General features: G+C 45.9%; 1 protein-coding gene across 2 annotated transcripts; it reads right to left on the bottom strand.

Annotated features, from left to right (window-relative positions):
* Positions 1-643: 643 nt before the first annotated feature.
* On the bottom strand, positions 644-24,129 carry LOC128826203 (uncharacterized). Of its 2 annotated transcripts, XM_054009365.1 has the most exons (9): positions 24,020-24,129; positions 22,862-22,958; positions 20,547-20,700; positions 13,266-13,411; positions 11,357-11,533; positions 9,934-10,050; positions 6,122-6,208; positions 2,256-2,403; positions 644-1,663 (listed from the first exon to the last, which is right to left on the bottom strand). In XM_054009365.1, the coding sequence occupies exons 1-9, from the start codon at positions 24,037-24,039 to the stop codon at positions 1,632-1,634; spliced, it is 978 nt and encodes a 325-aa protein (XP_053865340.1). In that variant the 5' UTR covers positions 24,040-24,129; the 3' UTR covers positions 644-1,631. The 2 variants fall into 2 exon arrangements, with proteins under 2 accessions (XP_053865340.1, XP_053865341.1); XM_054009366.1 differs by lacking the exon at positions 9,934-10,050.
* Positions 24,130-25,105: the final 976 nt, after the last annotated feature.

Below are 25,105 nucleotides of genomic sequence, written 5' to 3'. Positions count from 1 at the left end.
ATAACGAGGACATATTCGCAAGGTGTCCATTTTTTGTAACTGAAATAACATTTTGGCAGAGCTTAGCTGTGCAGCAGAAGTATTGCGACTACCATACAGTGTCTGCTGAGGAGAGAGCCAGGCCAAGTTTGCTTATTTCAAAAAATATATTGAGCAAATCTTATTGGCTTTCTGCATTTCTGCAACCATTTATAAAAGTAAAAACATTTTGTCTTAGTGAAGCGAAGCCAGTGTATTTGTTCAATGGCTTAGGGCAGAGACCATAGACAGAACTCCCTTGTTCGCTCCTGGTGCTGCCACTTGTGTGCTCTGTGACCTCAGACAAATCATTTGACTTATCTGCTTCCATGTCTTCAGCTGTGAAGTTGATGTAGTTCCACCTCACAGGAATACAGAGAGGATTAATTTTTCAAATGTTTTGAGAGCCTCTGATGTAAGAAATGATGCATAAAAATGAAAAATATATATTACACTAGCTACTTACTCTCAGCACTTAATCCATGATTTCTAATATCAACCCCCCCAAAAGAATCTCTGCCCACAACACAAAAACTGCAGTTGTAGCTCCAATCCATAGTCCATATGATTCCCCTGCAAGTTACCATGCTGACAACCTTAGAAAAAACCACTCTCCACCCCCAAACTGTGTTTATGCTTTATTGAAAAATACAAAGCCAGTAACAAAAGCTTCCAATTAATAAAATATCAAACTTTTTTTATAGTATTAAAGGCTTAATGTAACCATCAATCTCAGTTATGAAATGGCACATTTATTACACTCACACAGTCAGAGTTAGTTAATCTGAGTTTGTTTTGCAAACTAATTTTTAGTTGGATTTAAAAAAATATTCCAATTTAAGAAGATGACAGTTGAGGAGCAAGAGGCCTACCCATGCCGTTATGGTACAAGCAATTGCACAGCCATATCAGAAGCCAGGAGATGTGTAATAATCATAGAAACACCTTGTTTCTTTAAAAAAAAAAAAAAATTTACTATCTGCAGTAGTGCAACAGAGGCTCTGCACAGTAGTGCTACCGGGGACAATGCTGCACCCCACACAGGGAAACTGGCAGGCCAATCCACTCTTATGCCTCATTGCTCAGTCAGAACACCTGCGTCTCTGTATGTGAGAGCCAGAAGACAGCAGTCTGCTGCTCTGCTTTTAAACTCTGTGCAATTAATCTCCACTATGGTGATAAATGAATAAAACCTCCACCACGTGCACATCTTATTGGCCTTGGGTCCCAAACTGGTGGTCGTTGCAGTAATGTGAAATAAAATGCAAGATGTGCTATCCTGTCAGCAGGAGCAGTGGTGGAATGGAAGGGGTGGCATTAGGCTGGAAAGCAGAGAGGACTCTGGAAAGAGTTAGCAGCTGCACAGCCACAACTGCTGGACACATGGACTTGAGAAAGCACAACGCAAACTACGGAATGTGTAGAGACCAAACCGTGAAATGGGAGGACCAAAGAAGCGAATTCCCCAGGTTGGGCTGAGTTTTCTGAATAAACCCCCAGTGAAATGGACCCCGTCGTCTCATGCTTTTTAGGCAGGGTGACGGATGAGATCCTTCCCACTGTGGTTTCACTCTATAAGAGCACCAAATGGGACCGAACAGGGTTGCTGCCCCTCAGGAATCAATCCTTCCATAGGAAGAAAACACTGTGGAGGAGAAAGGAAAAGGAAAGTCATTGTCAGAGCCACCTTCTAGTATTGCCATAGAAAGGATGTAAGAGAGGGGCTGGGTGGTTAAGCACAAGCGTGGGCCATGGAAATTTGCGAGTTTAAATCCCAACAGTGCCAATTGCTCTGGTAAGTCCCTTCATTCTGTGCCTCTGTTTTTCCAGCTGTTAAGCTGCCCCTCTTGAGGTGCTGTGAGGCTCAGCAGGTTTGGAAAGCACTATGAAGATAAAAAGTGCCTGTTTCTGTAGTCTTAGATGCATGAATAAAATCTTACATAAAGCTACTCTCCGGGCAGGTGTCCACCACAGCCTAGGCTAAGACACAACTTTGACTGACGTTACTTCATGGAGAGGGCTTGTGTCACTCACTGCCCTGCAGGAGCTGAGGAGCCTATGGCCAGGTCAGAAAATTTAAGAGGTTACAGAAGTAGCTGCTGTAGTTAAGGGCCTGTCTATTGTCCTAAAACTCTGTTGTTCCAAATCTCCTTTCCTGCCTGACAAACTCCCTGCTTGATTGTGGCTGAAATGCTACAGCCTTCTTGCACTGGCCAGTTTATACTCTAAATACTCACTTCTCTCTCTCAGCCCCTGCCCAAAGCTGCGATAGACATGGAGCAGTGCCCAGAACAGAACAGATTTTATTGCCACGGAGATGCAAGAGCCAATGATGACAGCAGCTTCCAGGGCATAGGAAAGTTCCTGGCCCCAGTCTCTTATCACCTGAGGAAAAATGGAGAGAGACCAAACAATCAGTACTTGCATTGACAGAAACCTGCTGCCATAGAATGTAATGAGTCATCAATCTGCCAAAACAGGGAAATGGACAGGCAGCCATGTGAATGCCAAGGAGGGAGCTGCATTTATACCATGTGGTTGGGTTTCTTCTTCTGGTTTTGTGTTGGTTACACAATGATTTCCTAGTCCAACCCCAAGAGATCACAAAAACTACCCCAACGAGCAGCTTGTTAGTAGTCTTTGAAGAAGGACTAGAGTTAATGGGCTAGGGAGACTGCTTTTTGCTACAGCAGTGATCCCTGTAGAGCAGGGCAGTGGAATGTTGGTAGTAAATTTGTAACGTTGCTTCCTGTGCTGTACCTGTTTTGTAAATAGGCAGTGCTTCAGTCTCCATGGCCAACGCTATTGCACCTTTCACTGGTACTATATTAAAAAATGAAGGAGAAACAAACCTTTCTCTTTCCTCAATTTCTGCTGCACCTGTCTTATTCAGGCCCCTGTACATTCCAGCTTGGAGTTCTGTTCCCTCCCCTCGAGGTGTCCTTTAACACCAACACATTCCTCCTCTTATCTCTTAGTTCTTGCCTTGTTCCAGCCTGATCCCATCACACACAGCCACGCATTGATCTGATACAGAATGGCAACCAAACTGCATTAGGCCTGGTACTCATAGCATTATTAAAGCTATGTGAAAACAACTGAAAGATTAGCGAGATCAGGCACAAGACACCCAGGACCCTCTCTTCCACTTACCTCTCTCCAGTGTGGGTTTGGGAACAAAGCTGATTTTACATGGCTTTCACTGCACTGATGTTGCCATGAATGGTAAGGACGCTCTCTTTATGACTCCCCTAGTAGCCTGACAGATCTTTCTCTAGCCTTGCAGGTTTTTGTTAGTATCTGTCTATATAAACAGCCTATTTCAGGAATCACTTTCCATTTCTAGCTTCTGTTTCTCCAGTGCTTCTACTTAAACCGGCAATGGGGTCTTCCAACCATTGCCTATGAAATGGTTCCATGCGCAGTAGCCCTGCTGCCTTTCTTAATATTTCTAAGTAGGTTAATGCTGGAAACAGCTTTGGTCACACACCGAATCCCAAACCCCTAAAATCTCTGGCTCCTACACAACCCATTTTCTTAGTTATTCACCTTTACTTTACTTGTTTGCCAGAAGCTGGGAATGGGTGACAGGATGGATCACTTGATGGTTCCTGTTCTGTTCATTCCCTCTGGGACACCTGGCATTGACCACTGTCGGAAGACAGGATACTGGGCTAGATGGACCTTTGGTCTGACCCAGTGTGGCCATTCTTATGTTCTTACTATAGCGTCCCAACACATCATCCCAAACCCTTTCTTGGGCAGGGCCCTGCTGTGAATTTTTCAAGCAGAAACATTCCTTATCTCATATGTTGCAGACTCAATAATGACTTAGCAGAAGAGTCTAAATAGTGCAAGGATCATAAAGTCCAATCCTGCACCCTCTGCCATGCTTTCCTTGGACAAACTTTGTCTGTAGCATCCAAGGTTAGGCACTTACAAAGCAGCATGTGGGTGTAGTTGGATTTTTGTTTGTTATAACAAGCTTTCTCTCTCCTCCCTCTCGTCCCCTCACCACCACCACCCCGCCCTGGCTTTGCTTGCCATGAGGATTTATGATTTTGAATGAAATTCCATCACTGCCTTGTTTGAATGGGCCTGGAGCACAGAGTGAGGGCAAAGTGGTTATTTTCAATTAAAAACGACTTTGTGTAGCTGTCCCAGTTGGGGGCTGTAAGCTACTCAGCTCTCATGCTATGCAGGACTTGGCATGTTAATACCAGGAGAGACCTCTACAAAAATTGAGGGGTGCAGAAAGTGGTATTAGAGATGCTGGTGCACTCTTCCCTTTGAGTCTGAACTGAATTAGTGCCCCAGCATGGTGCTAGGGGTTGCCCAACTGAGATGTACAAGCAAGATTCTGACCAATTTCCAACTTACATGATTCAATTCTGTGTATAAAAATTGTGTGGTAATTTCAGTTGATTATGCTGCATTATTCACTTTCTGTCCTAAACTGTTATGGGGAGCGAGGGGGGTGTTGGTGCTATATAGCAGCCCTGAGGTGGCTGCATTTCAGTGGTGAACTGATTGCTAGTAGGGATTGCCTAGAGTCAAAGAGAGGCTTAATTCATTGATATTTATAAAGCACTTTGAGGTCTTCAGATGGAAGGTGCTAGAGACGGGCAGAATTGTTTTGAGGTCACTTTCCTAGCTGGAGACTTGTTTCTTAACGCCTTCCCCGGTGGGCTCTCTTGCTAAGAGAGGATTGTTACAGCTTGAGCATGGCAACGCAGAAGTGCAAGTGGATTTGACTTTCCCTGAGCTGTTGTCACTCGTGTATCAGGAGTGAAGCTGCCAGATGCGGGAACTGACGTGGAATAAAATCCTTCATTTTTGATTATCTGAAAATGACTTTGCTACAGAGATTAAAAGTCTCTGTTCAGAATCTCAAACCTGCCTTTCCTGGGAAGTCTCCTGCGCCAAGCTCTCAGGAAGTGTGCTGAATTTTGCCTGGGACTATCTGATCCTGGGGTTGCTAAAGCAACTATCTCTGTTTAATGAATAATACATTAAGAAATTAAATAATTTACATACACGGCCAGGGCCTCTGTTAGGTGCTCAGGTGCTACCAATTCCTCCTCAAGGAGGATGGATTATTTTGACCAAAGGAACCTCCCTCCCCACTGGCTTTGTTCTTGTCGGATTGTTATTTAAGTGCAGGTGTGGTGCTTTTCACTCCTGGAGAAGCGTGAATTATTCTGCTGACCCTGTGGCTGTCAGGAGCCTGGGATTGATACTGGGGTTCACTGAGGCGTGGCTGCAAGAAGTAATAGCACAGGAATGTATCCAGAAAGCTCAGGGGTCTGGTGGGAGTGCCCAGTACTGCCACATGGGGAACTTGGCTTACATCCCTGTCTCTCCGGCTCAGGCTGAACACGCTCAGACCCAAAGTGAAGGGGCTTGTCCAGCAGTGACCCCTCAGGCTGGTGTGAAAAACATGAACTCCTCTTAGCATTCAGGCCCTTGCGATGTGCAGTAAGCTGCTCTGCTCTTCCCTGTGCTCATCCTCTACCTCCTCTCTCCTCATGCAAATGGGGCGGACGGGCTGGGACAGCGTAGCGATAAGCACCCTTGGCACTGCAGTTTGCTGTGTCTGTGCTGTCTTAGCTGTGTCTGGAAGAAAGGGTGGCGGTTGCGCTGCCTATGGAAATCTTCAGCACACTCTGACCCTGAGGGCCTGCAGCTGGTCTAGAAGCTGCTTGTATGCTGGGAGACCTCTTGGGAGAGGGAGGGTGGTGTTATCAAGAGTTGCATATCTTGTGCGAGGCCTGGGGATTTCTGCCTCCTTTTCTGATGCTGTGGCCACAGGAGAGACTGCCAGTGCTGCTCCCTGTATGCAATCAACTCAAGAGCAACTTAACACTAGGTGTGTTTTCTCTGGCTAGCCGATAAACATTATGGGCCTGATTCTGAAGGGTACGGCATGCCTGCAGCTCTCAATCATTTCCGTGGGAGCGGTAGCTACATGCACAACTCCTGCTGCCTCTAACAGGAGTTGGATTGTGCATGTCTAGGGGTAAAGCTTTGTCACAAGGACCCAACAATATGTAAAAATTTGTCCCCCGACTTATTTTAGATCAACAAACACTTGACGAGTTACCATGTAGAGCAGGTAGATGAGATTAGCCACTTCTGGTACGTTCTGACTCAGAAAAATCCAGACCAGAGGTTTTAGCTCTTTTAAAATCTGTAACATAAAATTGGATACAAGCAGCTTTAAAACTGGATGCTGGAGACTTTGAAGAGGCAGATGGCTAGTCCCAATCTGTGGTTTAACTCAGCTCTGGGAGTCCCCTCCTGCACCTTAGCAGGAATGGGCATATGCCTTAATTGTCCCCTCACCTCCACCCAACATCAAACCGTCTAGATTAAGATTTATGCACAAAACCAGCCCCCTGCCCTTGTCCAGAGTGAGAGGGGCTCAGTGATTCAGAATGTTTAATGCATTGGTCTTTCACTGCTGCACTCCTAGGGGCAAGTCTCCGTTGTTGCCCTCTAGTCTCTGCTCGCCTTCCTCACCACACACTGATGGAGGCTCTCGGTTTGAGAGGGGAAGATCTGTGTGTGTTGGGGCAATAGGGAGTGGGGGTTCTGTGGGGGATGCTGGGCAGTTGTGGTGGGGCTGTGGGGAGGGAGTGCTGGGCAGGCGTGGTGCTTGTGCATGGAGCTAAGCATTTCTGGGGGAGGCCTGGGTCATAGGGAGTCGGGGGGGTGTTGGGTTGGGGGCTCTGTGGCGTGGCATGGGCCCACCCCCCGAGGGGAAGGGGCATGCTGCCGTTACAGGGCCACTATTCATCTGGCAACTGCCAGTTTGTAAATAGTGCCCTCGCATTGGGCTAGGTGGAGCAGGGCCTCCCCCTGCCATGCCATGCCCCTGGCTGGCCCCTCGGTCTGGGGATTGACCTGCCCACCCCATGCTCCATTGCCTTAATGGGGGCCCACAAATATGTTTGGCGCCAGGCCCACAAAAGGTTAATCATTATGGCCCTGGTCAGAACTGAAGCATATTTGCCCGGCTGTATGGGGGAAGTGTAGACACGACCTGACTACTGTCTGGTTTGAGCCAGTCTACTCACCCTCCACTGCCCTGAACTTCAATTCATTCAGCCTTGTAAAGCTCCCTGTGGGTCTGACAGCTTGTTTAAATGGAGACGCCACCAGCTTTTCATTAGAGGACAATTCCCTTGAAGCTGGTGTTTACTTAACATGCCTCAAAATCATTTTCTCCTCCGTTTCTGTCTGGTTCCCAGGGGTACACCCTGAGTTGCTCCAACAACATTAATGTTTACCCAGCTTGCAGACTGAAAAGTGCAGGGTGTGGACAATCTTTTTCTTCCTGGAGGGAAAGAAAGTCCCTGAAGACTAAATTCAGGGAGTTGAGAGTGGCAAAAAGTCTCACTTGGACAAAGTGTTTTCTCTCCCTGCTCAGGCCCAGGATTAGGGAAAGAGGAAGGGTGCAATGCACATGACACCCGAGTGAGCCCCTCTACCCAGGACTGGCCTCTGGCCCTCCTCAACCAGAACAGTAGGTCTGATCAAGGAGAAGAGAAGGTGCTGAGTCACAGAGGACCCACGCACCTGCCTGGAATAACTGTCCCCACAGGATTTACCACGTTTGGACAGACCAGCCACAGGTCCATCAAGCCCAGGATCTTGCCTCCAGCAAGTGGTCAGTACCTGAAACTCTACAGCAAGGATTCAAAAGTTGGGGGTGCCAGAGCCTTCCTGGGGGATATGCCTGATTCGTGGTGGCCTCTACTGCTGGCCCTGTGTTCTCTCCCCTCTGCTGGGTGGTGCTACGCTACGCTCCCTGTGCTGTCTCTGGCAGTAGCAATGAACGAGGGCTGTAGAAAGAGGATGGTGGAGACTGGGAAGCATAACAGGAAGGCCAGAACTGGAAACAGGGAGAACGGAGAGACTAGAAAATGACAAGCGGGGGGAGGGGGAAGACAGAGATGGGGGACAATAGACTAAACTATGGAACTAGAAAGAAATATCAGGAGAGGAAAAGGGAGATGAGATGAGAAAATAAGAGCAGGATAAAGGCCAAAACCTGGTGAGATGGGGGCAATTGTCAGTGTAGGAGTGGAGGCAGGGGGGTGTTTTGGAAGGGCTGGAGTGGAACTGAGATTCCCCCAGGTTTTAGAGAGGACCGTGTTGTGTGGGACACTTCCAGGTTATTGTTGTTAAAGCTTTTACATCTGTTGTAGATTCATGTGCCTCCATATTTCTGCCTCCACAACAACCTGAGAGCAGGTGCTTATCTATGACATCTTGCAGGCTGAGGGCTCCAAGCAAAGGAGCTGAGACCCACTGCTACAACGCGAGGTGAGAGAGTTCTACATACTCTGCCGTAAACTGATGTGTGAAGCTCGTCCATGTGGGGATGGGGAGGGAGTCTCCTTCCTGACCCTGTCGCAATGAACCTATGCCCCAAAGCCAGAGACGGAACTGTGCCCCTACCTTGGAATGCAGAACTACAAGGATCTGATTGGGAAACATTCTAGCCCTTCTAAAATCCAGCTGCCCTGTCTGTGACCCCTGCAGCAGAGTGTGCCACAGGCTGGCAAGATGTAGCACTGAGATATTGCTCTTTTATTGCTTTAAATATACCAGGTGTTTAGCTACACCATAAGTACTGGCTCTCTTATTCCTGAGTAGTGCAAGGCTGTGTCTGCACTGGGGACAATGGGGCTGGCGTTCAGCACTGTTACCCCTGCAGTGCAGTGCCACCAGAGGTAGCTGTAGTGTAGACTGGGCTCCGAGCAGGCTAAGAAGACAGATGGTCCACTAGAGCATTTGCTGTTACTAATGTACAGATACCCAGCCTTGCACTGCCTCAGTGTAGGATCTGTGAGAGATTGTGTGTGAGGACAGAGCTTTTCATCTAATGCATATATAAAGGAGTGACTACCCTGATGCTCGCACCCTCCTGGTGACTCGGAGAGGCCCAAGAAATTTCTGCAGGCCACTTGCTGAGGCCAGGTGGTTTCTGAGGATTGGTTGACAGGTGGCGGTGGAAAAACAAATTGGTGGCTGTGCACTTCCAGTCACTGAGGGAAAGTGATGCTATCTTGCTGCCTCTCCCACTTCCCCAGCTGTCTGTCTACAGGGATCTAATGGGGGTCAGAGATTTAACACTTTACAAAGGTATGTGGGGAGCTGCTAGTGGGAGTGCAGACAGGAGTCTCACTACCTGGCTTCCCGGCCTCAACACTTAAAGGTAGCTTGTACTATTCTTTCCCAGCAATAGGAGGAAGAGGAGGCTACAACTGTTGCAACTAGGTTACAGGTGAGGGTTGAGTTCATGTGACATATTACCTAGAAGGAAGTAGTATTGTAAAAGTCCCCTGCTTCTGGCTAGTTTTGTGTAGCTGTGCAAACAAACCAACCAACTGCAGGCATCCAGGAGCATATATTTAATATCAAGTATAAAACTATCCTTCAGCGTTAAGAATTTCCATGAGTGTTGAAACAAACTAAAAACACTCAATGCATCTGAATCACACTTAATGCTTCCCTGTGGTATCAGACAAAAGGAGGTTAACCTACTTTGCTTCTAATCCTGCACTCCTCACTTGAGCACCCAAAGATTTCAATGGAAGTTTTGCCTGAGTAAGATCAAATCCAAAATTTTAAATTCACAAGCCCTTATTTTCAATCTTAATATAGTCATTTACGTTTAAACAGGGCCCTCTAATGCTGCTTTTCTGTCTCCCTACTGGGATCCACTCCCTCCCCCGAGTCTCCCTCCTGTCCAGCCAGGACCCCACCTCTGATTCAGCAGTACGGGAAGGGTAGAGTGGTAGTGACCTCCGCACATGTGTTTGCAACCCAGATTTAGAACCCATCCTCCAAGGAGTTCACATCCCATTACAAAGTTCATGGAGTCACTCTGAGGTTCACACTCACTGCGATGATGCCCACGGTCACTTTCAGGCAAGCCCAGAAGACGCCAATTGCTAGGATGATGCTATGCAGGAGGGTGATTTTATGCAGACTCGTTAGCAGCAGAACACAAAGGCAGAGCTGAGAAGTGAGAGGCAGAAGTTGAGTGAAATTGCAGTTTTTAAACTGGGTACACCCACAAACAGTGTCCAAAGAAATGGCACAAACTCTCAGTAATGACAGATGGGCAGAGTTTAAAAGGCAAGATTTCTCTCTCGGGAAAACATAGCCAGCACCAAACAGAGGAGACATGGGCATATACTATACCCTACCATTGTATCAGCCAGCAAAAGAACAGGGAAGGCAGCAATATGTGTTCCCAGGTGAAAGTAAAGTTAATAAAGTACTCAGGTATCGAAGTACAATCTCTCGCCGAACAGGCCTCTGTGGTTCACTTCACATATCTGTAGTTTCAGGTTGGTTTCTTGACCTGATTGCTCTGCTAAGTCAAGTTGTTCTTTCTCCGAATGTGATTCACTCATACCTCAGTGTCCTGTTCCCAAGTGTAGGTAGCAGATAGGACACTACAGAAGCAGGAAGCTTGACTCTGTAAAGTTATTCTGCTATAACCCCTTTCCTATGTTAGAAAATTGAAACAGTCGAGTTTCAATACTTCTGGAAATCACTGGCCGCCTGGGCAAACTGACTTCCTAATAAAAGCAACAGAGGGTCCTGTGGCACCTTTGAGACTAACAGAAGTATTGGGAGCATAAGCTTTCGTGGGTAAGAACCTCACTTCTTCAGATGCAAGTAATGGAAATCTCTAGAGGCAGGTATATATCAGTGTGGAGATAACGAGGTTAGTTCAATCAGGGAGGGTGAGGTGCTCTGCTAGCAGTTGAGGTGTGAACACCAAGGGAGGAGAACTCCTCCCTTGGTGTTCACACCTCAACTGCTAGCAGAGCACCTCACCCTCCCTGATTGAACTAACCTCGTTATCTCCACACTGATATATACCTGCCTCTAGAGATTTCCATTACTTGCATCTGAAGAAGTGAGGTTCTTACCCACGAAAGCTTATGCTCCCAATACTTCTGTTAGTCTCAAAGGTGCCACAGGACCCTCTGTTGCTTTTTACAGATTTAGACTAACACGGCTACCCCTCTGATACTTGACTTCCTAATGAGATTCTGCTTCTGTTTTGTCTGGCAGGACAATGAGAAAATACTTTCTAGGTCTATTTTTATGGGTTTTAGCCATTTTTCCCTATGAGGGGTACTTAGGGATATAAGCATTATTAGGAAAATTTTAGAGATGATTGCACAGTAAGTCAATTGGTGAGACGCTGGGAGACCTGGCTTGCAGTTGCCTCTTACATACACTAGTCCAATTCCAAGTGATGGTCAATATTAGTGGGAGAGGGAAGCAATGTAGAATGTATTAATACCTGCGCCTGGAGATCAAAGGTCAACATGGAAAAACAGAGGTTCAGCATAAAATACTGTGACTGGAGGCTTTCTAGAGCCCCGCCCACTCGGAAGGCCATCATGCTTTGACTCTGAATGAGGATGATGGCGCAGATCACGTCAAAGGATCCAACCAAGAGGATCAGAATGAAGCGGGCCTGATGGGAAAGGAAAGCAAGAGAGTTACAATGGCACACCTGGACTGACCACACGACAGTAAGGTTAATCTTCAACAAAAGGGAAAAAATGGGGACAACATTTAATATTCATTTGTTATTGGTGAAAATCACAGGGACCAGGAACAAGGAAATCAGGTTGCATGCAAATGCAAAGGTTCTAACATAGCAGTTAACATCACATAGGCTGTACTGCTAGAATAGAAGCTGGCATTGATTATGCCCTCATAAAGTTATAATTCTGGCCATTTGATGTAATGGATTACTAATTATGAGGTTTAAGGTGCAACTTAGCATACACTACCTTCAGTGTGGGAGATTTATACCTTAACCTTTGCATTCCCTAACTTGGATATTCAAACATAACGTCATTGCAATGTTATGCTTGATTTTTATTTTACATATCAAAGAAATAGCTGTGATGGGCCAACATTTCTTTGGCAGTGGCTGGCTGGCTTTGAGTTTACTTCATGGAAGTTACCAGGTAAGATATCTGATTGGCTGAGATGGAAAGAATCTTTCCTATTGGTTTCTATGGGAAAAGCAGTTTAATTTTAATACTATGGTTGTTTCACGCTGAGTCTGAAACTTCTTTTTTGGCTGGGATCAATAGACAAAGCTTTGTTTTCATCTCCTTCCTGGTTCTTGTTTACCATACAGGCAGATAGCTGAGGTTTGTACGTTAAATTAATCAGCATTTCCTTGATGCCTTTCCCCTGGTGAGCCCCAAGATTCTGTTCACTGCCAATAAGTAACAGTAACTGAATGAGCCATTGCTATGTAAACTGAGCAGGCCAATCCTACTTGCTTTCATCTTGTTATTTTCTGCAGTGTTCCTCCCTGCTAGAGTTCATATTTCAGTGTCACTCTGAAGGTAGGAACCTCTTTCTCATCCTGGAGGCTAGCATGCAAATAAGGGGGAAGGACTACCTAGAAGGACAGTCTGGGTGTGACAGGTGTGTGAAGGATGCAGCTTAACTCCAAATCCTGCACCCCATTTGCTTATAACAAACACATACATAGGGCTCTGTCTACATGTCAAGGTTCTGTGCTGCAAGCCAGGGTGTGAATCTATAGCGCACCAGTTTGCCGCACAGTAACATCCTGTGTGGACACTGCTACAGTGCAGTGAGGGTGGATTTGCTGTAAATTCATACCCTGGCTTGCAGTGCAGTAACTTGCTGTGTAAACAAGCCATTAGAACAAAACTACAATCCCCACCATTTGTTTTCCGATAGACACTGCAACTTTCCAGCATGGCAAGATTATTGCTTTTCCCACTGAACATAATGGTAGGAACATTTGGGCTGGTGGCTAGAGGCTCAGGAGGCCTGGGTTCAATTCCTAGCTCAGACTTCCTGTGTTAGGCAACTCACTTCACCTACTCTGTGCCAGTACCCATCTGTAACGGGAAGACAGTAGTTCCCTACTTCAGAGGGAGTGTGGTGAGGTAATATCCACTGAGGTTTGTGCTGCACTCAGATACTCACATAATGAGAACCACAAAAGTACTTGAACAGAGAGAAAGAAATTTGCCATCTCAGATAATCAAACTTCCATACCTTCTATAAGAACATTGTAATCTCTACGGAATAAGATGCCTGACTTTCCCCTTGTCAGCTGTTTTACCACATTGGCAGGATGCTTTACTTCCCTAAGATCTTCAAAGTCAGTATTTAGAGAAAAGCAAAGAGAATGAAACTGAGATGCTGACCAGGACGTTTGGCTTTTGTTCAGCAGGGACAACTGTGAAGTTGACAATGGATCGAAACATCACCAGCAAGATGGAGAGAACGAAGACAATGAGCTCTTGGCGATTCTCCTGCAGGATCCCTCTGGTTACATAGTACACGCAGAACACTGAGAAGGAGAAAGACAGGTCAGTAACCACCTGGGACTGAGAACACACAAAGGGCATATGTTCTTGACACCTGATACAGATGACACAATGTGTTTAACACACAACATATGAGATCCATTTTTTGGCTTGCCTTTCATACTCCACCTGGAAAATATTACCCTATCAATTCCCTCAACCAATTAGCAGCTTCTATGAAATAGTATTTGATTATTATTTTTTTTGTGTGTGAAAGAAAAGCAAGGGAAATAATTTAACCTTCCTAGTGGAAGTGATTAATGAGAGAGCAATAATTTTATGGCTGGCAAGGAATTAACCACACACGCTTATATACACACACACACGTCTACAGCACTGCTCAACTGGCTAAGTGCATTATGGGATAGCTCTGAAGCCTTACTGGATAGACTATTGCTAAAGGTAGACAAATAGATTTGACAACAGTCTGATGTCAACTTCTACGCTGGGTTGAAACATTAGGGTACATCTACACTAACAACTGTACACATGTCTATGTGCATGATTGTGTCATAAATAATCCCTTATTGTTCACAAAAGCAAGTGTCTGAAGTAGTAAAGGACAAATAATGTAGTTTATACCTAGGGTTGCCAACCCTTCAGGATTGTCCTGGAGTCTCTAGGAATTAAAGATTAATCTTTAATGAAAGATTGTCATGTGATGAAGCCTCCAGGAATACATCCAACCAAATTGGCAACCCTACTTATAGCTGAGGGGTGGGAAAGTACATGCCTCAAGCTGTGATATGGCCCTGTATCCGTGCCAGTCTGTAGCGTGGCTGGGGTAAGGAATGTGTATCAGGCCCCAAGTTTCAATAGTCCTCTACCCCCATTCCCAAAATGCACTGAACCCTTTTCTTCCTGGCCCATACCCATGATTCACAGCCCATGAAATGGAACAAGGAGACTGTCTGGGCCCGTCATACAGCACACATTTTTCTGTCTCACCCCCACCCCCATCGTTCAAAAATATCCCCAGTCCCCAAGGACACAGGGGAGGGATGGGGAAAATGCCGTTAGTGATATGTGCTGACACAAAGCACTATAGTTTTCAATGCAGCGGAATTCTACCATGCAGAAAATGGGTAGATATATGTCTTTATGGTTTAGTTCACATGCAGAAAAGTAACTGAAGCACGGTTCCAGTAACAATGCAGGCAATGACAGCACCTGCCATCCACACTCCCAAACCTTGACCAGTTTCAACTGTAGTAGGGTTTCATGCTCTATTACAGCTGCTAAGTGCAGTTAGCACCGCTGACAATGAACAGTTAAAAAAAGAATAGCTTCATCCCCCATGCCCCAAGCAAATGTTGATAAGGTCCTTAAGAGAGCTGGAGTGCTTCCGGAAACTGAGATTTGTAAACAAAATGTGACTAGTGAAGACAAAAGTGTTGCATTATGACTGCATTCCACAGCACAAACCCAACCCTGCAGCAATGCCCCTCTGCCATGTACATTGGCCAAACCGGACAGTCTCTACGCAAAAGAATAAACGGACACAAATCTGACATCAGGAATCATAACACTCAAAAACCAGTAGGAGAACACTTCAACCTCTCTGGCCACTCAGTAACAGACCTGAAGGTAGCAATTTTGCAACAGAAAGGCTTCAAAAACAGACTCCAAGGAGAAACTGCTGAGCTTGAATTGATTTGCAAATTAGATACCATTAACTCTGGCTTGAATAGAGACTGGGAATGGCTGAGCCATTACACTACTTGAATCTATTTCCTTATGATAACTATCCTTACACGTCTTGTCAACTGTCTGTAATTGACCATCTTGATTATCACTACAAAAGGTTTTTTTTCGTGATGATAATAGCTCATCTTAATTAATTAGCCTCTTAGAGCTGGTATGGCATCTTCTCTGTATGTGTATATATATATATACTCTTGTTATATGTTCCATTCTATGCATCTGATGAAGTGGGCTGTAGCCCACGAAAGCTTATGCTCAAATAAATTTGTTCGTCTCTAAGGTGCCACAAGGACTCCTGTTCTTCCACCCCTGCAGTGTTAGCCCAGTGGAGGTGGTCTGTAATATGTGAATTGTCACAGGAAAAAATGGGTAATGACCTTCTGCTACAGGAGAACAGAATCCTCACAGTGCGTGCCAGTGTTCCCGCGCATGCTTTTCCAGCAGCTGCGCATGGTGCAAAGGAGTCCCTTCACACAGGCACAGGCAGATGTCATCTTCTGCTTCCATGCGGTGTGAAGAGGTAGGCACAAGTGGCATTCCTGATTTCCCTTGTCTGCTGGGAACCAGGACCGGTGTGCACGTAGCTGGGATCTGGCTGCCTGTGAAGAATTTGTAAGCCAGACTTGTTCTGAGCCCTCTTGAGATGGAATCACTCCCCTTTGCGCAGCAGGCAGTGATTATACACAGAACCTCAGCATTACCAACACCAGAGTTACGAACTGGCCAATCAACCACACACCTCATTTGAAACTGGAAGCATGCAATCAGGCAGTAGCAGAAAACAAAAAAAGCAAATAGTGTACTGTGTTAAATGTAAACTACTAACAAAAATAAAGGGAAAGTTTAAACAAAAAGGTTTGACAAGGTCAGGAAACTGGTTCTGTGCTTGTCATTTAAATTAAGAGGGTTAAAAGCAGCATTTTTCTCCTACGTAGTAAAGTTTCAAAGCTGTATTAAGTCAATGTTCAGTTGTAAACTTTTGAAAACAACCATAACATTTTGTTGAGAGTTACCAACATTTCAGAGTTACAAGCAACCTCCATTCCTGAAGTGTTCGTAACTCCGAGGTTCTACTGTATGACGTTTGCCACACTGGCATCCAGAAGGATGTACAGGAAGTACCAGCCGAGATTTCAATCTACCAAATGTACACTCCAGGACCATTCTGCAGTTGCTGGGCTTGTAACTGAATTCCCTTTTTCCAGGGTCAGTGATGTTGGGGAACAGTTTCATAAACTACAGTAGGAGTGGGTATGCAGAGTCCCCCAAAATAACAGTTGGCCCAGACACCCCATACAAAACAATATTGTTTCTGGGGAATTAAGTCCTTTCTTCCCTCTTCAAGTACAATCCTGATCTCCTGATGATCCTAGTGCCTGAACCTCCACTCCCCACGCCACTGCCTGCTGCCACCGACCTAGCATCTGAGGCACGTGCCGAGTGGGGTGTGAGGTGGAGGGAGCAGTAATAAGCACTGTGAGGGTGGGTTCGCTTTCCAATCCTTCCCTCCAGGCCTCCCCCTTGTGTGCTGGCTGCTCCTGCCGCACCTGCCAGCGGAGAGGCGCTGGTTCCTGCTCCTCGGAAAGTAGCAAGGATGTTCTACTTCACATTGGGTCCTGGCACCCCCATGATAACTTCATCGCGCCTCACCCCAGTTTGAAAACCAATGTTATCGTAATTCCTAAAACAGATAAGAACCACCCTAGGACAGATACTTGAGGGTGGAATTGTGGTGAGGCACCCCAAAGAACACCAAGATTTTTAATCAACAGCCATTGTTCATCTCTGCATCGCCTTCTGCCCAGAGTGGAACAAGGGAACAAACCTTCCCCTCAGGAGAATGGGAATCAGTTCTCTGTTCACCTGGCTCCTCTGATCCCACTCTATTTCACTCATCCGTCTGCCCAACTCTCCTTCCCTCCACATCGAGTGAGCAAATACTACTGGGATGTGAGTGGGTCTGATTCTTTGGGACATGTGAATGGAGCATCATCAGTTTCCCAGCTAATGTAACCATAATTTTATAAAAAGAACAGGAGTACTTGTGGCACCTTAGAGACTAACAAATTTATTAGAGCATAAGCTTTCGTGGACTACAGCCCACTTCTTCGGTATGCATCCGAAGAAGTGGGCTGTAGTCCACGAAAGCTTATGCTCTAACAAATGTGTTAGTCTCTAAGGTGCCACAAGTACTCCTGTTCTTTTTGCGGATACAGACTAACACGGCTGCTACTCTGAAACCCATAATTTTATAGACATTTGTTCTTCCATAGACAAACCACCCGAGGAAATGAATAATGGACTCTTCCTCTTTCACTCTTGGTGATGGTAAATGAGGGCACTAACAATAAGTGGCAAAACTGAAAAATTGGCCTTGTACTTTTTTTGTTTGTGTGTGTCTTTATGTGAAATGTTTTTGTCAAAAAGAAAAATGGTTTCTGCTTGATTTTTTTGTTTTTTATATTAGAAATTCAGTTCTTGTCCACTGTGGAAAACTGTATAGTGACAGTAGAACTAATGAAACTATGCTACTGTGAGAGATGAAAGCTGATGGCCAATTAAGAGGGAAAGGGATTTTAATCAGACTCTTTTCAAAACTCATTTCTTGTTAACACAGGTTAAATTCCAATGATTCATGCACAATTGAGAGAACATCTTTGTTAGAGATTCAAGACATCCCTGGCCCTTCAATTAAGGTGAAGTGTGAGAGCTCGCTGTTCACATGTCTGAGCCTTCCAAGAGGTCCTCCAGCAAAACTAGGAAGAACAAATATGATGTTTCTGATCTTAATTAAAAAAAAAAAAGGGGGGGGGGCAGGAGACTGTTTTTTGAAGGAAAAAAAAAATCTAGCCAGTGGATTTTACAGTTATTTGCGGACAGCTGAGAGATGGTGAGACTCGAGGAATCCTGAGTTACCTTCCAGCCTCTGAAAGGGAGGGTACTCTAGTGGGGATAGACTCTTCTGTCCATTCCCCACCCAAGCTTGGCCTCTTCTGCCCCAGCCCCTCCAACCTGTCTCTTTCCCGCCCTGTCTCTTCCCCACCTTTGGTTCCTGGTCCCAGTCCCATTCTCCTATTATCTCAACCAGCTAATGTGTTAAAAGTGCAATTTGGCTTATTTATGTTGAGTTTTAAGTAATGTATTAAAGTCCTATTAGGTCACCTATGTTAACATACACCTCTTTTTCCTGTTGTAAACATGGTGGTAGAGATGCATAGATAGATAGATTTCCTGTCTCCACCTACTGGCTGAAGAGTAGAAAACTTACACTGAAATTCAACCACAGGAGGTAGGAAAAAAACAGGTTGGAGTTAGGAATGCTCTCACTATCCCCATCTGTAACACTACATAGTTGGGTTGGCTTGTTATGGATTCTTCAACTTTCTCTGAAGACTGAGACTGTATGACTAACAGAGGCAGGATGCTGGATTGGCTGGACTAGTGTCCCAAATTCTATCTTGTACTGATGATTCCTGTGTGAAAAGCTGCTAATCAGAGCAGAGTTTTCTAGAATGAATTAATGTGTGTGTGTTAATTAGAGAATATGCATCATCATCAACAGCCTTCGTTGTGTTTTGGTGACAACACCAAAGCCGGCTGACAGCAATTGCTTACACCCAGCATGAAGGCCAGCTGCCCTTCTCAGTCTCCAGGCGTGATTCCCACACAAACGAGCAGTTCTTCCTAGGCTTATGTTGGCCAGCTAGCAGCCAAAACCTGCTAGTACCACATGCTAGGCTTCTTCACACACCTTTGTTTTATTTATTTTCAAATGAAGCTTGGTGAGGTATGGTTTCTATTGAAGTTATGATAATTGGAAATATTTTATCTATGGGACTCTATAGATTTCAGGCTTCCTAAAGGGCAGCAATTTAAACTAAAAGGGGCCTGAAGAATGAGGTGGTCATTTCACTTCATTAAAAGGCATTTGCTGAAGCAAGAACTTTTCAAGAGTTGGCACAGAGAGATGGTCTGTACTTTCTGATGTTTAAGAACCAAACTGCCTCTGCTTGTTTTCCTGCAGTGGAAGAAGGCACTTTTGGAACCAGATATCACTCAAAGGAGAGCAGGGATGACCAGAGGTACTGTGCACGTCGACCTGCCCAAATTCCGTGATGGGGTAGAGCACAAGAAATTTAAACCGGAGCTGACTCCGGTGTACTCTGGCACAGATGAGGACTTGGTCTAGTAAAATGATAGTTGTCCAAACCCAAAATCATGGGTACGGTTGCCCAATGAGAAACTACTATACTAAAACCAAATAATGACAGAAGCAGCAAAACAGTCCTAAGCCAAAACATCCTAAAACCAGAGTATTTATTTTATGTTATTCAGAGAACCGCTTTCTACATGACACTCAATCTATTGTCAATCTTCCTTCTACAATAACACCAAAAAACAACTGCCACAGAAGTATCTATCAAAGATGTGGGCAAACTACGGCCCGTGGGCCACATCCGGCCTGTGGGACCCTCCTGCCCGGCCCCCGAATTCCTGGCTTGGGTGGCTACCCCCGGCCCCTTCCCTGCTGTGGCCCCTTCCCTGCTGTTCCCCCTCCCCTGCAGCCTCAGCTTGCTCCGCTGCCGGCGCAATGCTCTGGGCAGCAGAGCTATGAGCTTCTGGGGCAGCGCAGCTGCAGAGCCCAGCCTGACCCAGTGGTCTGTGCTGCATGGTGGCGACGGCATGGCTGGCTCCAGCCGGGCAGCATGGCTGTAGTGCCGCCAGCCACCGGTGCTCCAGGCAGCACGGTAAGGGGGCAGGGAGTGGGGGGCTTGGATAGAGGGCAGGGGAGTTCGGGGTGGTGGGCGGGGGTGTGGATAGGGGTTGGGGTGGCCAGAGGGTGGGGAACTGGGGGATTGATTGGGGGCAGGGGTCCAGGGGGGGCAGTCAGGAAGGAGGGGGGGGTTGGATGGGGTGGCGGGAGGCAGTCAGGGGACAGGGAGAAGGGATGGTGGGTTGGGGCAGTCAGGAAGGAGGGGGGTTGGATAGGCTGGCAGGGATTCCTGGGGGGCAGTCAGGAATGAGAGGGGGGGTTGGATGGGGCGGTGGGGGGCAGTCAGGGAGCAGGGGGGTGGATGGGGCAGGGGTTCTGGGGGGTTCATCAGGGGATGGGGGGGTTGGATGGGACAGGAATCCGGGGGGGGGGGGGGCCCCACAACCCCCTCCCTTAACCGGCCCTCCATACAATTTCTGAAACCCGATGCAGCCCTCAGGCCAAAAAGTTTGCCCACCCCTGTTCTAGCATGTGCACTCCTCAACTAGTATAATGTTGCTTCTGCAGGTATTGAGGTTCAATGTATATATTATATCAACTAGAACAAAATCCAAAATCTGCGTGTCCTTTACCAAATTAGTAACTATGAATCAGTGCATCTATTTTTAAAGCGCAGAAACTGGTCATTTCTCATTTCTTACCAACTCCAATTAACTGTATAAGAGAAATGGTGAAATCTTCATGACTCTGTCGAAAGAGGGTCTCTGTGGTTAGTCCTATTACACTCAACAGAGAGAGGATAGTTACACAGAAGTAGATCTTGACAGGAGAGGATAATTCTGACCAAGGTTTTATCTGAAATGAGAAAATATTTAAACTCAGACAGGTCTCTTTAAAATCAGAACATTAACACTCCTAAAAAAATGCATTACACTAAATTACACTTTTCTAACTACAGGGCATTACTTACAAAGGTAAAGGGAAACTCCATAGAATGGAAGAAATTACTCCAAAACTATGGAGGACCAGAGATGGCCACTTTGTTGTATAGTAGTTCCTATCCCTAGCCCTGATCATTAATTTTCAAAAGGGGCCACATTCTGCTCTTAGTAGCCCTGAATAGAAGGCCAGAATGCTGTAATCCTCCACCCTCTGAAATCAAGGGTTTTGGCCCATATAAATACACTTACTAAAACATATTGAGTGATATTCTCCCCATTGAGACACACACAAAAAAAGTGTTTTTAGCTATAGAACTTTTGTTAGAAAATTAACTGAATCCTTCAGATTCCTCAGCAGTGTCCAGAGAATGTAAATGAGCCATATTTTCCCTTTTCCCCAGGGCAGCCAAAACCTCAGACCCAGCTTAGTTACTGAGAAACTATGCCATATTGATACAATGCTCTTCATTTTTCTGCGCCATTGGCAACAGGAAAAAGACTTTATTAACAGGCACATAGAGCGGATGAGTCAGCTGAAGGCAGGATTTAGCAGAACATGACTATTGCCACACAGCTTCATTTTGTAACTTCCCCCTACTGTTGAGAGTAAAAGGTTATTACATATTAGTTTACTGCATATGATAGGGTTGTATTTATTATATCTTCCCTATGTACAATACCAGTAACATTTCTCCATTAAAGTATTAGGATTTATTCACACAGATCCTGCAATGCAGGAAAGCACATAAGCACATGCTTAAGATCACACTATTCAGGAAAACATGTAAGCATGTGTAAGTCTCACTGACATCAATGGGACTTCAGCACATACTTAAAATTAAGCACGTACATAAGTACATTGGCAATACACTAGCCCCAGTGGGTACGTCTATACGGGGATAAAAAACCCGCAGCTGACTTGGGTCAGCTAATTTGGGTTTGCAGGGTTTGGGTTCCGGGGCTGAAAAATTCCTGTGTAGATGTTTGGGATCAGGATCTGGGACCCTGCAAAGGTGGAGGGTCCCAGAGCTTGGACCCCAGCCCAAGCTCAAACGTCTACATAGCAATTTTTAGCCCTGTGGCCAGAGTCAGGTGACCTGGGGCAGCTGCGGCCATGCTGTGGTGCTTTTATCTCCATCTAGACATACTCATTGGCATTAAATAATGGAATTTGCTTTACGGTGGGTTTATATATAATAATGGATTTCACTTTACAGATCACAGCAACAGCAAATACAGAAACCTCACAGCATAAATACTCTGCCAGTTATGAACACAAGTAATTAGTTAAAAATTTCCAATGAGACCACATATAAAGTAACCATTTGTGTCTATTGTCTTGTGGATTTTTATAACAAAAGCTATGCAGGCATACTTAACACAGTTTAAGCTGTTCAAACTATTGGACTGTGGCATTTCTGGTACTTTCCTTTTGGGCTTTGGACTGATAACACGGACATTATTTTCAACACTCCCTACCATTTACTGTTTTGTTTTTTCTTTTTTTAAGGGAGCAATTCCAGATCAAATCTGGTTCATTTTCTAATTTTTTCCCCATTTGCTTCTTTTAAAATTCCAGTAGGAAGAAGTCTTAAACACACATTCCCTTGCTGTGCTTGCAAGTCAATGTTGTACAAGTACACAACTCTGAAACTAACCAGAATTTAAAGAGGGAGTGACTAGTTTGTAAGCGTTAAAAAATTCCTTCCTTTTGAATAATCTAAGATGTTTTTGTAACATATGAAAGGCAATGTGTGGGTTTTTAAAAATGTGATTTTAACCTGATAGTGTCTGTAATTAATGGCACTAAAGATTATACCATTCAGTGCATTTTAGAGCTGCATTTTCACGCTGCCCACCCCTCTAACAATGATTTATATCTGCATGTCAATCTTTAAAGAGCTAAATATGCTGCTAACATGTCTAGCCCATTTGACCTCTTAGAGAGCCAAAGTATTACATCTTATAGATGGTTTGGAAGAGATTTTCCTTGAGGGGTTATGGACCCTTTTCTGTTGTAAAATTATTAAAATAACTTATATTCTAAATCAAAATTACACAGTTCAAGTACTTACAGGGCCACAGGGAGTAGGAATAAGTTCTTGATGCCTTGGTGTTAAATTTGGCAGTGGAAGGTCTGCAGTCTCATTAGGTGGAGGAAAAAGAGGATCCCTTAAATAATAATAAAAAAGAGTGGAACTAAGATATGTTTTATTAATAACATTCTTCAGGATGGAAAGATAGGAGTATAACCATCTCAAAGCATTGAGTAAACATGGGCTTACAACCTCCTCCTGAGGTTGCCACGCTGTACCTATTTAAGAGATGTGGCTGCAGATGTTCAGTTGCCATCTATCCCAATTTTTCCAGGATGGCCTAGTTTTAGCAGGGGGATGCCATTGGAGGTATGCATCACAGCATGACATCTTCGTGCAACACGTGAGGTCAGGGTGCATTTGTGCTGCTGCATCATGGCACCTTCCTGATGCAACATCCTCTGGCACATTCTGGCTTGGCATGAGGTTGGAGCAGTAGCGATGTGTTATGGGAAAGGCTGGATGTGATGCTGGATAGTGCGCTGCCGTGACAGAGCAGTGTAGTGACAGAATGCTTCTGTTATTTATTTAGCGTGTGCATTGTCGTCTAGCCAAGCGATGGCATCTTCAGTGGCGGGATGCAGTTCTTCTAGGCCACCACGGAACCTAGTCAGCAGGCAGTCATCGACAATGTGCGTCATCGTCTGTGTTGCCTCTGTGATGTCATGGGAAGTGGGACGATGCAATGATGTTGCGGGTAAGTGCAGTCCTCCAATGATGTCACAGGGCAGCGAGTCTGTGACGTTGCCGTGCAGAGATGCATGACGTCACTGCTGTGGAATGAGCTCACCGGACAGTGCAGAGAGTTGATGACGGGGGGAGGCCGCTGCACAGTGACACCATGATGTCACCCCCCTCCCCTGAGTGGGGCAGTAACAGGCTGTTCCATCTCCCCCCTCCCCCAAGCCGCATGGGCCAGGCTGCTTGTTCACAGACGGACCCAAGTGAGGACTTATGGTGTGGGGCGCAGGGAGCCCTTTCTGCACTCCGGGCTGGACTCTACCAACCAGCGACAGGTAGAGGGGGAGGCTGAGCTCCTCCTGCCCCCAAGGCAACAACGGGAGGGAGGGGGGTGCCCCGAGTCCCCTCCTAACGGGTCCCCGCTAGGACCAGGCCCAGGCCCCGCCCCTCTCCTACCTGTTGTCTAGCGGCTCCATGGCAGCGCCGACGCACCGCCCCCCTCGCGCCGGTAACGGTGGCTACATGGCTGGAGCTGCTGGGTTTGGCATCCGGCTCCGTCGCGCACTTCCGGGAGGGGCCAGGCAACCGGATATACGTCACTTCCCCCACCCGCTCCCTATAGCTGGGCTGGCTCTGAATTTTTCTCTTCCTCCTACATACATCTGGAGAGGGGCCGACCCCCCCCCCCCCACCTGGAGAGGGGCCCCTGGAGGCTGAAGCCCCTCCCCACAGGCTGATCCCCCAACAGCTGTAGAGGCTCCTGAAGGCTGAACACTCCCACCCCAAAGATAGTGCTGGAGAGGGGCCCCTGGAGGCTGAACCTGCCCCCCATATATTGTGACATAAATATAATTAAGTGGTCACATGCAGGTATCTTCTTCATGAGGATCTGATCTAGTGTCCACTAGAGCATTCAAACTCGAGTGCTTGACTGTGCTGGGGGCAGAAGCACCCTTTGGCCTAGGCAAAGTATACTGAAAGAACAGGAGTACTTGTGGCACCTTAGAGACTAACAAAATTATTTGAGCATAAGCTTTCGTGGGCTCAAACCCACTTCATCGGAAACAAGTATACTGAGTATGTAGCTGTAACCTCTGTCCTTGCAGGCAGCTGTATTAGTACTTGCTTCTGCTTATTAAATTTTGTATTTCCACTGGCCTGAAAGGAGCTGGTTACAGTTCTGGCTGGTGACGTACCAAGATCAAGGAGCTTTCAAACCCTGTCTTTTCTGAGTATGTCTGCGCTGCAGAATAATACAGGGATGAATTCATAGAAGATAGAGAGAAAAGAGCTGTTAGATCAAGTGCTCCATCTTTCTGCAGAGCAGGGAAGCTAGTGTCCTTTACCCAGGTACCAATAATATCTCTTTCTCAGGCATTTTTTTTCTGTCTTTTCCCCAGCAAGGCTAGAATCCAGAACTCAGTCCTTCAGCCTCAGCCTTCCTCATGGTGCAGGTTGCCAATTTTTGCTATTTTTATCAGAAGTCTTATATTTATTACCTGGAGTCTTTAAATGCTGCTTATGATCTATATGCTGTAATTG

This window comes from Malaclemys terrapin, chromosome 19 (genome assembly GCF_027887155.1).
Source record: "Malaclemys terrapin pileata isolate rMalTer1 chromosome 19, rMalTer1.hap1, whole genome shotgun sequence".
NCBI classification, from domain to species: Eukaryota; Metazoa; Chordata; order Testudines; family Emydidae; genus Malaclemys; species Malaclemys terrapin.
This window is presented reverse-complemented; position numbering and strand designations above follow the sequence as displayed.